This window comes from Rhinopithecus roxellana, chromosome 12 (assembly GCF_007565055.1).
Source record: "Rhinopithecus roxellana isolate Shanxi Qingling chromosome 12, ASM756505v1, whole genome shotgun sequence".
Lineage (NCBI taxonomy): Eukaryota > Metazoa > Chordata > Mammalia > Primates > Cercopithecidae > Rhinopithecus > Rhinopithecus roxellana.
Genome location: NC_044560.1, coordinates 54,521,280 through 54,534,284, shown reverse-complemented (window position 1 = coordinate 54,534,284; position 13,005 = coordinate 54,521,280). Strand labels below are relative to the sequence as shown.

Here is a 13,005-nt window from a genome sequence, read left to right as displayed (position 1 = left end):
AGATAAGGGACACAGACATCTCAGGGGAGCATTTATCAGTACCAGTCTGTGACAGGACCGCCAGCTCTGCCCCTTGAGAGGGTGCGAGGGTGACACATGACAGCAGGGACGGGCAGTGGGGGCGTTAGAATCAATTCTCCCTGGATACTGAGGGATGACTGTACTGTATTACTTAACCCTCACAACCACTATGCAAAGGAATCACCATTCCCCCATTCTACAGATGGGAAAACTGAGGAACCCGGCCAGGAAATGAGGATCCCTGACGATTTCCAGCCAGGAAATGACAGAGTGGAAACTAGAATTCACATGGGAGTCCAAGCCACCAGTCAGAACCCAAACCCTTTAAAATCCAGAGGATTCAAAACCCAGGAAAAGAAATGCAGAACACAGAGAGAAACATTGCTAAAACTCTTCTTGCCAAGGCTACAAAAACCCCATTACCAGCCAGGCGCGGTGGCTCACGCCTGTAATCCCAGCACTTAGGGAGGCTGAGGCAGTCAGATCACAACGTCAGGAGTTCGAGACCAGCCTGGTCAAGATGGCGAAACCCTGTCTCTACTAAAAATACAAAAAATTAGCTGGGTGTGTTTGCATATGCCTATAATCCCAGCTACACAGGAGGCTGAGGCAGGAGAATCACTTGAACCTGGGAGGCGGAGGTTGCAGTGAGCTGAGATCGCGCCATTGCACTCCAGCCTGGGCAACAAGAGCGGGGGAAAAAAACATTACCCCAGTGAATCAAAAACAAACAATCATGATTGTCTATTTGCTGTAAGCTTCTAGCAACATGTATTAAAGAAGTTTATGTGAATCATCTAATGCACTTGTGCCATGGTCAGAATTATTACCAAGCTAAAAAAGATTAATTTTTCTAAATACTCTAAACCCTCAGACACTATTATAAAGGCTACAGCTAGTGTAACATTGCTGTTATCTTGGCTGACAGACCCCCAAGCACACACACCTCCCTGCCACTTCTCCCTGTTAAGGCGTAAACACACACAGTCTCATACAGAGGCAGGGAAGCCAAGGGAAGGAGGTACCCTTGACCTGAGGTTCTCCACTCGAGAACCTGCCTCCCTCACAAAATTCAGACGACCTAAGGAACTGTGAGGAGAGCTGGGTGTCTCCCAGCTCCCTCTGAGTGCTGGCTGGCACAGAGCTAACTCTCAGTCCAAGTTTGCAAATGCTTAGCTAACAAAGATGGCATTATGCGAAAGATTGGTGCACACTGCTGGTCTGGGAGTTCAAATGAAGTGACCATTGCCAAAAACTTTGTTTGGGTCCCCACCACTCCCCCCGCCCCACCTCCTGCCTTGAAATAAAGGGCAAGGATTTGCAATTTGGGGTCTTGCTGCCACTTGAAACCCATTAAGGTGGCTGCATTACTCAGGTTCTGGCAAAATGCAATTCCAGTTTCTCATTTAATGTTTAATTAGCTACCGATGGAGGAGTCTGGCAGCCTCTGGGGTTAAGAGGAATTGCAGAAAACAGGGCGGGAGCCTAAAGAGGGGCCGCAACCCAAAGCCTCCGCTCCAAGGGGAATGGGGGAGAGGGAAAAAAAAGTGTGTATGTTTTGTGTTTTTAATCTTCCACACAAGGGTGCCATGGGTCAGAGCCAAAGGCAACACCGTGAACTTGCCAGGACCTCTGGGCAGATAGCTAGCCTGGCTTATCACGGGGCAGCACACTCCCCCAGCTCCTTGAAGCCCAGCTGCAGGCCTTCTCCACCTATTCCAGCCTGCATTGCCACCCTCTCGTCCCCCTCCCCCTAAAGGGTTCTGGCAGGCATGGACACTGCCTGCCTGGCAGGAACCTCAGCTCAGCACATCCAAGGAGAGCCCTCTCAAATATCACTTTGCTATTTCAAACCCACCAAGGACGCTGGACCCCTGCCACACAGCCACAAATACCTCAGCGCCTGCCCACGCCCACGACTCTGGGGCACTTTCTTGCTTTAACCAACCCTTCTTAAGGCAAAGTCTCCTCTCTGCTGAGGAAGGAGTCAGCAGAGTCTTGCTGGGGTGGGAGCACAGGGCCAGGAAGCCAGCTTCACCGAGGTAGAGCACAAAACAGTCAAGATGAAAGGGAACTCAGGTCTACAGAGGAAGGAAACTGAGGCAAGCAAGGAAAATTCATCAAGGTCATGGAACTCCATGTCCATTTCACTCCCAAAGTTCTTCACCGGGAATCACAAAGGGGCTGGGGTTGGAGCAGCTGTCCATGAACCTCCTGAAACCATGCACAAAGTCCCCTCTATGAGGGCTTTCTGGAAATACTGTCCATAGCTTTTACCACATTCTCCCTGCCAAAAGGTAAAAGCCACTGCACCACGGCAAACCCGCTTCCCAGAGTTCAGGTCTCACCTCTGCCAGTGACTCCACAATTCACCTTGCAGAAGCTTCCGTTCAATTCTGTTAAGTTCATGTCTTCAGTGAACATGTTGTGGGGGGGCACCAACCAGCATACCCAGTGCCAGATATGCTTCAGGTCAACTGCAAATACCTCCCTTCTGTTTTGCAGGGATTCTCTATCAAGTAAGTGTCAATAAAAGCTACGAGGTAAAACTAGAAAGATGGAGGATTTCTAGTCTCAGCACTGCCAACACCTGGCTGCCTGCCCTTGGACAAGCCACCTAAACTCTAGGGTTCAGTTTCCTCATCTGTAAAATAGGAGTGAGATTTTATAACAAAACCCAACCAACAAGGCAACTGCAAAGCCCAACCACAATCACACGAATGAAAACGTGTTATAAAAAAGTACAGCAGGTATGTGTGGTGTAAGAATCCATCGCTATTCTCTAGTCTCTTTGGCTCAAAGGCCACTCATTTCTTGGCCTTCCAAATGCCATTCATTTCTTGACACCAAAAGGAAAACACAAAATTAGCTACCACACGGGAGAAAAGGATTGCTTATTGTTTGAGAAGGCACCAAAGACACTTCCCTGCAGGTCCACCTTGGAGAAGGTCAAAGCAGAGAAGGTGGCCAGGACACCACTGGGCGCATAGTAAGAGACACTCATGCAGCTGGAAGTGTCCACTCTACAAAAGGTCAGGACCCAGACAACAGTGTCTAAGAGAACCCAAAGAGATGCCCCAATGGAATCCCATGGGCTTTTGCCAACACTCTGAGATGCACTGCTCTGGCCTGAGGGTAACAGCAAGGAAATTACAATGGGACCCTGACCCTCCTCCCATGGCCCGGGGACCTCTTCTGATTTAATGCAAACCAATGTATCAGAAAAGTCCACTCCACACTTGAGTTCTCCAATGCTCCCATTGCCCTGTAAGCACTTCCTACCCACTGAAGATGGGTATGGTATCTGGGCTGCACAAACTCCCCAGACCCTAAGAATCTTTGGATCTCCTTGATAGAAAACAGAAGGTCAACAAACACTTACTCACACTCGATTTTCTAAAAATCAGTTAAGGCAACTAGTTAACTTTAAAATCACCTTGTTCAAGAGCACCCGCAACAGTTAAGTCTCTAAAAGAACACCATCCAACGCTCACCGACCCCAAGCGACTTACTCATTCTTACCGTTACCTGAACTCCTTCATACAATCAGAACGTGTGCCTGCTACATAGAAGGTACTGTGGGAGCTACAGAGATGAACAGTTCACAGTCTCAAACACGGAAAAAATTAATAGGCTGTTGCCAGAAAGACAACCCTAAGTGAGAAGTTAGGTGGAATAGTGCAAACAAATGCTACTTGCCATGGGCCTGCAGGGCCAAGCCAGGTGGGGTTAGAAACACCCATTCCAGAGTCAGTCATGACTCCATGGGTGTGCATTCTAACTACCACTTCCCAGCTGGGAATTAACCGCTGTGTGCCTCAGCTGCTTCATCTGCAAAATGGAGTGAACAACAAGCCTTCTCTCATCGGGTCTCTGGCAGGATATAAGGGACTGAACCTACAGCAGTTAGCAGAGTGGCCTGGCACATGGAAAGCTGCCAACAGAGGCTTTGTATAGGTGGTTTTTATAGATATGGAGAAGGGGTGATCACAGAATGCAGAAAACTATCTTGTAAGTTCTCCAAGAAGGAGGTCTTAAAAGATGAATAGGATTTGAATGGGTAAGAGAGGACTGCACTCCAGGCAAGAGGAAGGAGTCAGCAAGAAGCTACTGCAATCATTTTAGCAAGAAAGAATGAAGATTAACTAGACGGTAGTCACAGGAAGGAAGACACTAGATGAAGACTTGAGAAAGACAAAGAGAAAAGTGGGTTCCTTTTCCTAATTTTCTCAAGTTTTTCTCAGTTTTCCACTTGCTTCTCAGCTGTCACCTCTCCAACTCAATGCTACCCCTTAACTCCTTCATAATCCCCATTCATCACTCCATCCCTCCTCCCACATGCTCACTCTCGGGCCACATGATACTAGGTGGAGCTCAATTCAGGAAAAAAGGTTTTTACACCCCACACGTATGAAATGTGGGCCTCAATGAGGGTGAACTCATCTCTTAGCAGGATCTTCTAAATATCAACGCCAACCTCAGTGATCTCTATAACATTCTACTGCCGGCCGGGCGCGGTGGCTCAAGCCTGTAATCCCAGCACTTTGGGAGGCCGAGACGGGCGGATCACGAGGTCAGGAGATCGAGACCATCCTGGCTAATACGATGAAACCCCGTCTCTACTAAAAAATACAAAAAACCAGCCGGGCGACGAGGCGGGCGCCTGTAGTCCCAGCTACTCGGGAGGCTGAGGCAGGAGAATGGCGTAAACCCGGGAGGCGGAGCTTGCAGTGAGCTGAGAGCCAGCCACTGCACTCCAGCCTGGGCGGCAGAGCAAGACTCCGTCTCAAAAAAAAAAAAAAAAAAAAAAATTCTACTGCCATTCCTTAGCAAATTACTGAAAGCAAAGCCATGTGCAAACTTTCACTGCTGCCATATTGTTTCAAGATGGAAGACTACACCACAAGTTGCCGAAGAGTCTCAAGTTTATAGAGCACCAAACTTAGTTAAATCACTAACTTCTCTGAAAAGTACAGGCAAAAAATAGCATAGATATGCTACATCAAGAGAATGAAACAGACATACCCACCCACCCCAGATTCTAAAACGAAACTATTTGCATAGTAGTCAAAAACTAGCAACAGTGTTGGCTGTTCACAGGTTTAGGAAAAAAACCATGCAAGACTTTTACTAGGTAGAAAGGTCAAATTCACCAACTATTTTTATACAGCTGTGTACCTCTTAGCCTCCCTGAACATCCAGTTCAGGAAACCTTATCATCACCATGGGATTTTCCCAGAAGAACCACATCATAAGTGAACCAGTGACCTCTCCCTTTCACTACTACGTAAGTTTATCAGACCAGACGTATCATTCACCAGCTTCTCTTTTTCAGCCCTGAAGAGGGCACAAGAACTGCTCCATTTCCTCAGCGTTCCATTCCAAGAGCATTAACTTTTCATTCACAACAAAATTGCATCACATTGAATATTCTCAAAACCAGTGGGTCACTCACCACCTGAGTCTCTTAACTCCTCATATTACAGGAGAAATTTTCACCACGAAGACATTGGTGATCATGGGATTTGACCACTTGTGAAACAACCAAATGGGTCTGGTCTCCCAGCCAATTTCAGCCTCCACATACAGGGAACTCAGATGGCTGGGCCAAGCAGGTGGGACCTAACAACGTTCAAGAAACCAACTCCCAAGGACCCACGGATTCCCAGGACCATTCCTACCCACTGCACGCAGAAGAGCAAGACCAATTAGATCACCTGCTATATGGACATGCTTAACCATCTATAGGGTCAGCAAGCAGAACTGAATGGAGGCTATGGAAGACCTTCAGACATGTCCTCTTCCATCTCCCCAAGATGGGTCCTAACCCATTTCATCGGATCATCATGTGGGATTCCAATCCAGGTTTGAAACCTGGGTTTGTTTGTTTTTCCTGAAGGGGACTGCTATGGGAGATGAATAGACGGCAGACAACTCTCTCATAATAATTTCATAAATCTTAAGAAACTCATCCAGGTAGAAAGTGAATAATAGAGTAAAAAGAACTACAATCTGATGATGTTAACTATCTTCACAAGAATATTTTGGCCACAAGATTATGAACTAGCTGATAATCTCAGAGTACAAATCGTTAGTGGATACTGTATGAACCCACCCACACCAAACACACACACACACACACACACACACACACACACCCATAATTTGAAAGATCGCTCTCTGGAAAGCAGAGCAAGAAAGTTCCATTTCACCAAATTCTCACTCAACTCCAAAACACAAGTTTCGTATTGACTTTCGTTTGTTACAATTTCTTCTGAAACCAACACTAAAGAGGCTTAGTCCCCTCTCAGCTCACTGTCCACTCTTAACATAAGTCTCACATAGTTCTGAGTCCTGTACAACACCATTTAATTCTCCAGATAGATATCTACACAATTTTTCACAATCACAACATTATGAAACACCGTTCACCAAGTCAGAACACTGCTGGAGAAGGGTACCATGGGGAGGCCTGCAGAGAGGTGGGCAGGGGAACAGAAAGAAAGGCAAGGAGAAAATAAAGACCACTGCCAACTGGCTGTATATTTGCTTTTCGTACTAGAGAAGTTAGAGCTATCCAACCCTATAATTATTGCTAGGATTAAAAATGCGTTACTCACATAATCATGAAAGGCTTTTGCTTCACTCGAATGTTCACAAGTGTCTCTCCTTTCAGGAGCGGCACAGTAAAGGTCCCAAAATACACTGCAAGGAGGAAAATACAATAAGGTCAGGTTACTAATCATTACTTGTGTACACAACGGCAAGTGCACAATGCATGGTGCTAACAGTACTAGGTCTCCCAAAGGCTCAATCCCTCCTTATCAGCTCTCACTGGGCAAACAGCCTAAAAAACAAAACACGTCCAACTTCTTCTGGCAAGCCAGCCATTAGTAATGGGAGTAATAGTTCTTATATATCAAATACCTACTACGTGCCCGATGCCTCACACCGGTACTACTTGTGTCTACCATAGACTGTAAGGTAGGCAATTTTCTCTCCACTTTACACAGGGGGCAACTGAAGCTCAAAGGGGTTAGTAGAACCCACTCATGGATGCCCTAGGAGGACGAACGCAAATGTGGATGAGAATCCATACTGGTCTCATCTGTTTTCTTTTCACCACCCAAACCAAAATGGCTGCATATCCTAAAAAAGGTTCAAGTGCCAAAGTCAGGACACAACTATGATTCACACATCCAGCAATCTAGGAGACTCTGTCAATAAAGGAAATTTTACAGGTTCTTAATCCCAGAGCCCAAACCTCCACCCTTCCCACCCCACCCCCACTCCCACCCAAGCCCTCCCCCAAGGAATTCTTATGCAAGAACCACTCCTCCCTCCACGCACCAAAAAAACACAAATCAGTTAGGCAAAGGACAGGTCATGGACATCCAAGTATCCGGTCCTTTCACATTGCAGTAGAGGGCCCTCTTCAGAGAAGCACCTGCCAGCAAAGGGAAGGAAGCAGGCCCAGAAATGCCTGCCTCACCCCCTACTAAAGATTTTGTAGAGTCACTCCAACATTTTGTATGAGAACAGACATACAAGTCCTATGTCAACCAATAAAGCCCTATTCAAACACGGAGTTATCACTGTTATTAACAAGGGACCTAAGAAACTCTCCAGATCAGAAGCCCAAGGCCCAGTGACAGAACCAGCTTAAAGGGTAAAGTGGGCACCAAAACCAAAGTCCGACTCCTGGTCCAATGCTCTTGTCCTCGTCACAGCCAGCCAGCTCTGCAAGTCATCAGACAAGCATCTCACTCAAGGTGTGTGAATAATGCAGCCTGTCCCTCACCAGACAAGCTCCACTGCTTCCTCCCTGGGTCATTTTGCTCAGTGTCAAATCGCAGGAACCAACTTCTACCAAACAGGACCACAGCCACTCATAAGCCACCATCGCCCAGGCCTAACACAACAGACTCTACGTTCCTGTGGCTAAGGATGGAGAAGTTTCAGGAGATCCTGGATATAACAGGAAAATCAGGGACTTCTACTAGCTGCAGAGAGGGGCTAGAGAACATTCCTTTGTCTTCTGGAACTGTACACATCTGATTACCTCCTCCACACGTTAAAGGTTTCCAACACTACAAATTCCCCAGCCTCTTCACTCATAAGCCTAAGTAACCTTCAATCATAAGCCTAAGTTTCTACAAGATCCAAGCCGATCAGAGTCGCCAACCCCATCCACACACTCCCTCCAAAAACAGCCACAGAAAACCTATCACCCACTCCTACAGGTGGAATCCTTCCGCCACACTAATGCCTCCAAGACCTGCAGTTCCGAGGTTGGCAGAAGTAATTAAAAACTCATTTTCTCTGCACAAGTTAGAACAGACACTTCATCCTCCTGCTGTTCTAAGAGACTTAAAACAGTAACCTGAGCTGGCAGGAAAACCCGCTAAGATCCCTAAGATCCCGACGACAGGAGACAGGACACACCGTTTTGCTGAACTCCATCAAAATATCAAAAGCCACTCTGCTTTCTTTTCTTTTTCAAAAGGATGTCAAAGACTCCACCAGTCAGTCGCACAAAACACCAGGGTCATACACTTAGGGCAACTGGGTCCGGCTGACCCTAAGCTCCCTCTTGGCTGTCGTATACCCAACAGAGACCAAACCTGCGGTGGCCCCACACCCAAAGGACACAGAGACCTGGTAAGAGAGTCACAGAGTGGGAGCCCCTAACTACAGACACTGTGAGGTCGACTCTGACCAGTTAAGGTTCTGCATAAAACAACACTTTGCGGTTTTAGTGGGGAAGGGGGGCGGGGAGCTCCCAGAGGAAAGGAAGGACCAGTCAGTCTGAATCAGTATCTTTAAAGGAAGTGGCAGCCCTTTCTTGCTTTTTCTCAGGGTGCCTGGAAAAAGCCCCGTAGATGTCCTCTCTTAAGGTTGTAAGCTCCGAGGAGAAAAAGGAAGGGACAGGCTAGTTGTAAAACAGACCTGGTATCCCCTCCACGCCGCCCCACCCCCACTCCTCTAATTAAAGCAACATGCAGAATTGACAAAAATCCTCCAATGTTTTTTCAAACCCTTGCCTAGAGCCCCAGAGTAAGATGTCAAAATAAGGAGTTTCTACCCCAACGTCATAGATGGTTTTGTCGTTCTTCCCCCAAAACTTCAGGTGGCATCCTCTTCTGCCCTTTTCCTCCTTGGCCAGCTGGGCCGGAGTGCCTCGAGGTGCCCCGCTCTGTGCAACTCGGAGGGCCACAGGGTGGAGGGCCTGCTCCAGGCCTCCCTTCTTTGTTCACTTGGACCCAGGGCTCAGAACAAAACAAACACACATGCAAAACTATCACACAAACTTACCACCACCACGAGTGCAAAAACCCAGGCGGTTCTCCCAACGTGATGTTTTTTTCCCATCGAATCTGGAAAGGTAAGAGCGGAGGCAGCTTAGAGGAGCAGACACGGGGTGGGCTGGGGGCTTCCTAGAGCCAAAAGGCTGGGAAGACCAACTAACAATAAATGCCAAAAGGTGATAAAAATTCAAAATGGTGGCCACAGTGGCTGCTCCTGAAAACAAAGGCTCTAAGAACAGTGGGGAGGGGGGGTGTCAAGAAATTGGATGCTGGGGGGAGTCCCACTCACCTCCGATAAGAAGGTCTGTGCAGATTTCTGTGCTCCTACGTGCAGTAAATATTCGTAGACGTATAAAGCTAACCTGGAAAGTGGGCAGGGAGCAAAGAGAGAGAGGGGAAGGCGTCAGATCCCACCGGCGCTCTCCAGGACCTTGCCAGCAGGCTTTGAGCCCTGTCTGCGCCGTCCCATTGTGGCCCCAACCAGAGGTAAGCAGCTAGCTAACCCCAAACAGGGCCGCCAGGTGCGAACAGTTAGGGGGTGGCGACCGGGTAACGCGTTACCTCAAGCAGTGAGGGATGGACAGCAGCCCCCAAACTTGAACTTCCAAGTGGCGTCGGAGACAAACCCACCTAGGTTCCTCAAACTCGCAAGCCACTCGACCCCACAGCCACCTTGCCTTTCCCGACCCAGTCCTCGCTACGCTCTCCCCAGCTTTGGAGATCCGGGGAGACTCAGCCTTGGACTCCGGGTGCTTGGCGCGCTCCAGAGAGGGCAGCAAAGCACCACCCTCGTCACCTCCCCCCAAACAACTGTGCCCCAAGCCTGGGGCCAAGCCGGAGCCACCGTCGCTGCCCAGCCCGGCGTCCGAGGACGCGGACCCGGTGACGAATACGAACGCAGGGAAGGGAGAGCGCTCCCGGCCGAACAAAGCCCCCGGCACGCACTCCTCACGCCGCCGGCGGACAAAAGGAGGCTTCGGGGCTGCAGAAGCCACGCGCCCCCTGCCCGCGCCCGGTGGGCAAAGTGCGGCCACCGCGGCGAGTGCCCGGCTGGAGCGAGCGTCCAGGCTCGCTGGCAGGACCTCGCCCACCACTCACCGCGGGGTCCCGCGCCCGGCCCGCGCCACGGCCACCAAGTACCTCCTCCGGCAGCTCCCCCGGCCGCCCCTTCCCCGATCTCCCAACCTCCGCCGGCTCCCAACAATGGGCTCTCCCACGCCGCCCGCCGCGGCCTCGGGGAAGGGGCCAGGCAGGCGGCGCCCGGACCCGGGGGCCGGAGGGCGCAGAAGCCCCCAGCCCCCGCCCGCCCGCCCACCTGCCTCCCACCGCCCGCCCGCAGCCCGGCGGCGGCGCGGCCGCCACTTGCAAAATAGGGCTTACTTTTCCCGAGCCTGCCCGTCCGAGGGCACCGCCGAGCCTTTGCCTTTGGCAAACATGGTTTGCAGGGAAGAGGGCGCCGAGCCTCGCCGCCGCCGCCGCCGCCGCTACCGCTCCGGCTCTCCCGAGCTGCCCCTCGCTCCCGGCCCCCTCCCCGGCGCTCGCTCGCTCGCTCTCTCGCTCGCTGGCGCTCTCCTCGCCGCGCTCCCCTCCCTCCCCTCCAGGCGCTGGCTCCGCGCTCTTTCCAGCTGTCAAAGCGTCAGCCCCGGCCGCGGCCCCATCGCCCTGGAACTCCTCCCGCGCCGGCTCGGCCTGGAGTGCCGCCGCCGCCGCCCGCACGGCCGCCCGCTCTCCTCTCGCTCGCGCGCCCTCCCGGCTCCGCCTGCGCCGCCCTCTGCGCCTCCAACACCGCTACCGCTACCGCTGCCGCCGCCGCCGCCGCCGCCGCTGGTCTACTTGGAGCTCAACCGAACGTGGCTACCCGGGCGAGGGAGCGAGGCGGGCGGCAACGTCCCGCGATGGATGGCCGCGTCGACCAATCGGCGCACGCGGGGGCGGGCCCGGGACGGCCGGGAGGGACGCCCTGACAGCGCCGGCCGCGGCAGTCCCCGCTGCGGCCGCCTCCGCGGAGCCGCTGCCTGCTCCTGCGGGCGAACTGGGGGCGTCCTGGGGCGCGAGCCTCTCTTTTCTGTCGCTGGGGCGGGGGACGACGTGAATCGGGCTGGGGGCACCCTGGTCTCCTCGCCCCAGCGAGGAGGGGTATCTGACCGGCGCTCCCCGCGGCGTGGACCACTGGGGGTTAGGGTGGCGCTGCGGCAGCGTCCGGTGGGAGGGGGCGCAGACCCCCAAGCGGTCGCCGCTCTCTCCCTCCCGCCACGTCCGTCTCCCGTATCTGCCCCTCACCTCCCCCCCGCCGTGGCCCGCGCCAGCCCAACCCTTATCTCGCCCTCCCTTCTCGGTTGTCCTCCCCCTAGGCTCCGACCCTGGCCCCCTCCCCAGACTCCAGCCCGGCCCCCAGCCCGCCCCGCCCCCGGGCCTCACTCTCGCCCAGTCTAGCTTCCGAGCGCCGGGCCCGGGGCTCCACGCTGAGAGCGGGACGGCTCGAGCCGGCGCCGATGCGCGCGGCTGCTCCTTTACTAGATCATTAAAATACTTTGGAAAACCCCAAAAGTGGAGCCGCGCGAAAATGGCCCTTGGCGTGCTTTGGGGAGCTGGGGGGGTGGGGTGGGGACAGGGGACTTCAACTAAGGAACAAGAGTGATTTCTCCCAAATTTCCAAGGTTTGCCAGTCCTGGCAAGTTAGCCCCTCGGCTTCTCCACGGGAAAGGGTGCCACTCGGGGATGGGGGGCGTCACCTGGGCGGCCCGCGACGCGAAATGCGCGCCACAGAAATGCGCAAACTTCAAATAAATGGAGCTAAATTGGGGAGTGGGGGACGAGAGTCAGGCGTAGGGGGAGGGGAAGCTTCCATTGTCAGTGACCCAGGTGTACAATGGGAAATTGAGGGGGGGCTGGCAGAGTGACCCAGCTATTTGCTGCTGACTCCTTTCTGCCCACGCCGAGAACCCAGAAGACACACTGCGTGCCCCTCATTAGAGACTCTTAAGACTAGGTACCGGCGAAATAGGGGAAGGCTCCCCCATTTTCAGACTGTTTTTAGAGAGCTGATCTCTTTAAATGTGATAAAACACTGTCGGCACTGTCTCTTTAAAAGAGTCAAGCAGAAAAAGCTGTGTAAGCGCTGATTGGCTGCCTGTTTGGATACATCTTTAGGGGAGCCTTGAAACTGTTAGCCTAGGTTGATTTTTTTTTTTTTTTTTAACTGCGCTGTTCCAATAAACAAGTAACGCCCCTCCCCCTAACATGCCTCGCACCAAACAATTAAAGGATAGGTCAGTGTCCTGGGGAAAACACGTTTCAAGTAGGAAAACTCAGAACTAGATTTCAACAAAATAAACAATAGTTCCCTACCATTAAAGTTTGCTTATTTTGATCTGTAGAAGAGAGAAAAGGGGCTTTTAAAAGAAATGCCCCGCAGCTAAAGGATCTGCATTGGTTCAGGAAGGAGACTCTGGGTGCATTTTTGGAATAATATTCTACTCAATGTAACAACCTCCTTAAATTAGAATACAGCCAGGCCCTGCGGACACCTCCGGACTCATTCTGCTCCCTTCCAGGACCCAGCGCTCACAGGGGAAGGGGCAGAAAAAAGGAACGCTGAGACCTAGTTTATGGGCGTCTCTGCGCTAGTCCCTATTTTAAAGGTTGTTTTGTGAATGAGGGAAGCATGGAGGTTGGG

At 51.8% G+C, this 13,005-nt stretch overlaps 1 protein-coding gene across 2 annotated transcripts in view; it reads right to left on the bottom strand.

Annotated features, from left to right (window-relative positions):
- The window catches only part of SSBP3 (single stranded DNA binding protein 3), a 181,542-nt gene extending 170,369 nt beyond the window's left edge, over positions 1-11,173 (bottom strand). The window contains exons 1-4 of one of the 2 annotated variants that reach the window (XM_030941629.1): positions 10,710-11,173; positions 9,619-9,691; positions 9,337-9,398; positions 6,642-6,726 (exon numbers count right to left, since the gene is read on the bottom strand). In XM_030941629.1, coding sequence (XP_030797489.1) covers positions 6,642-6,726; positions 9,337-9,398; positions 9,619-9,691; positions 10,710-10,765 — 276 coding nt within the window. In that variant the 5' untranslated portion in view covers positions 10,766-11,173. The remainder of the gene's footprint in view (positions 1-6,641; positions 6,727-9,336; positions 9,399-9,618; positions 9,692-10,709) is intronic. The other variant, XM_030941628.1, reaches the window with a different exon arrangement.
- Between the last annotated feature and the right edge of the window lie 1,832 nt (positions 11,174-13,005).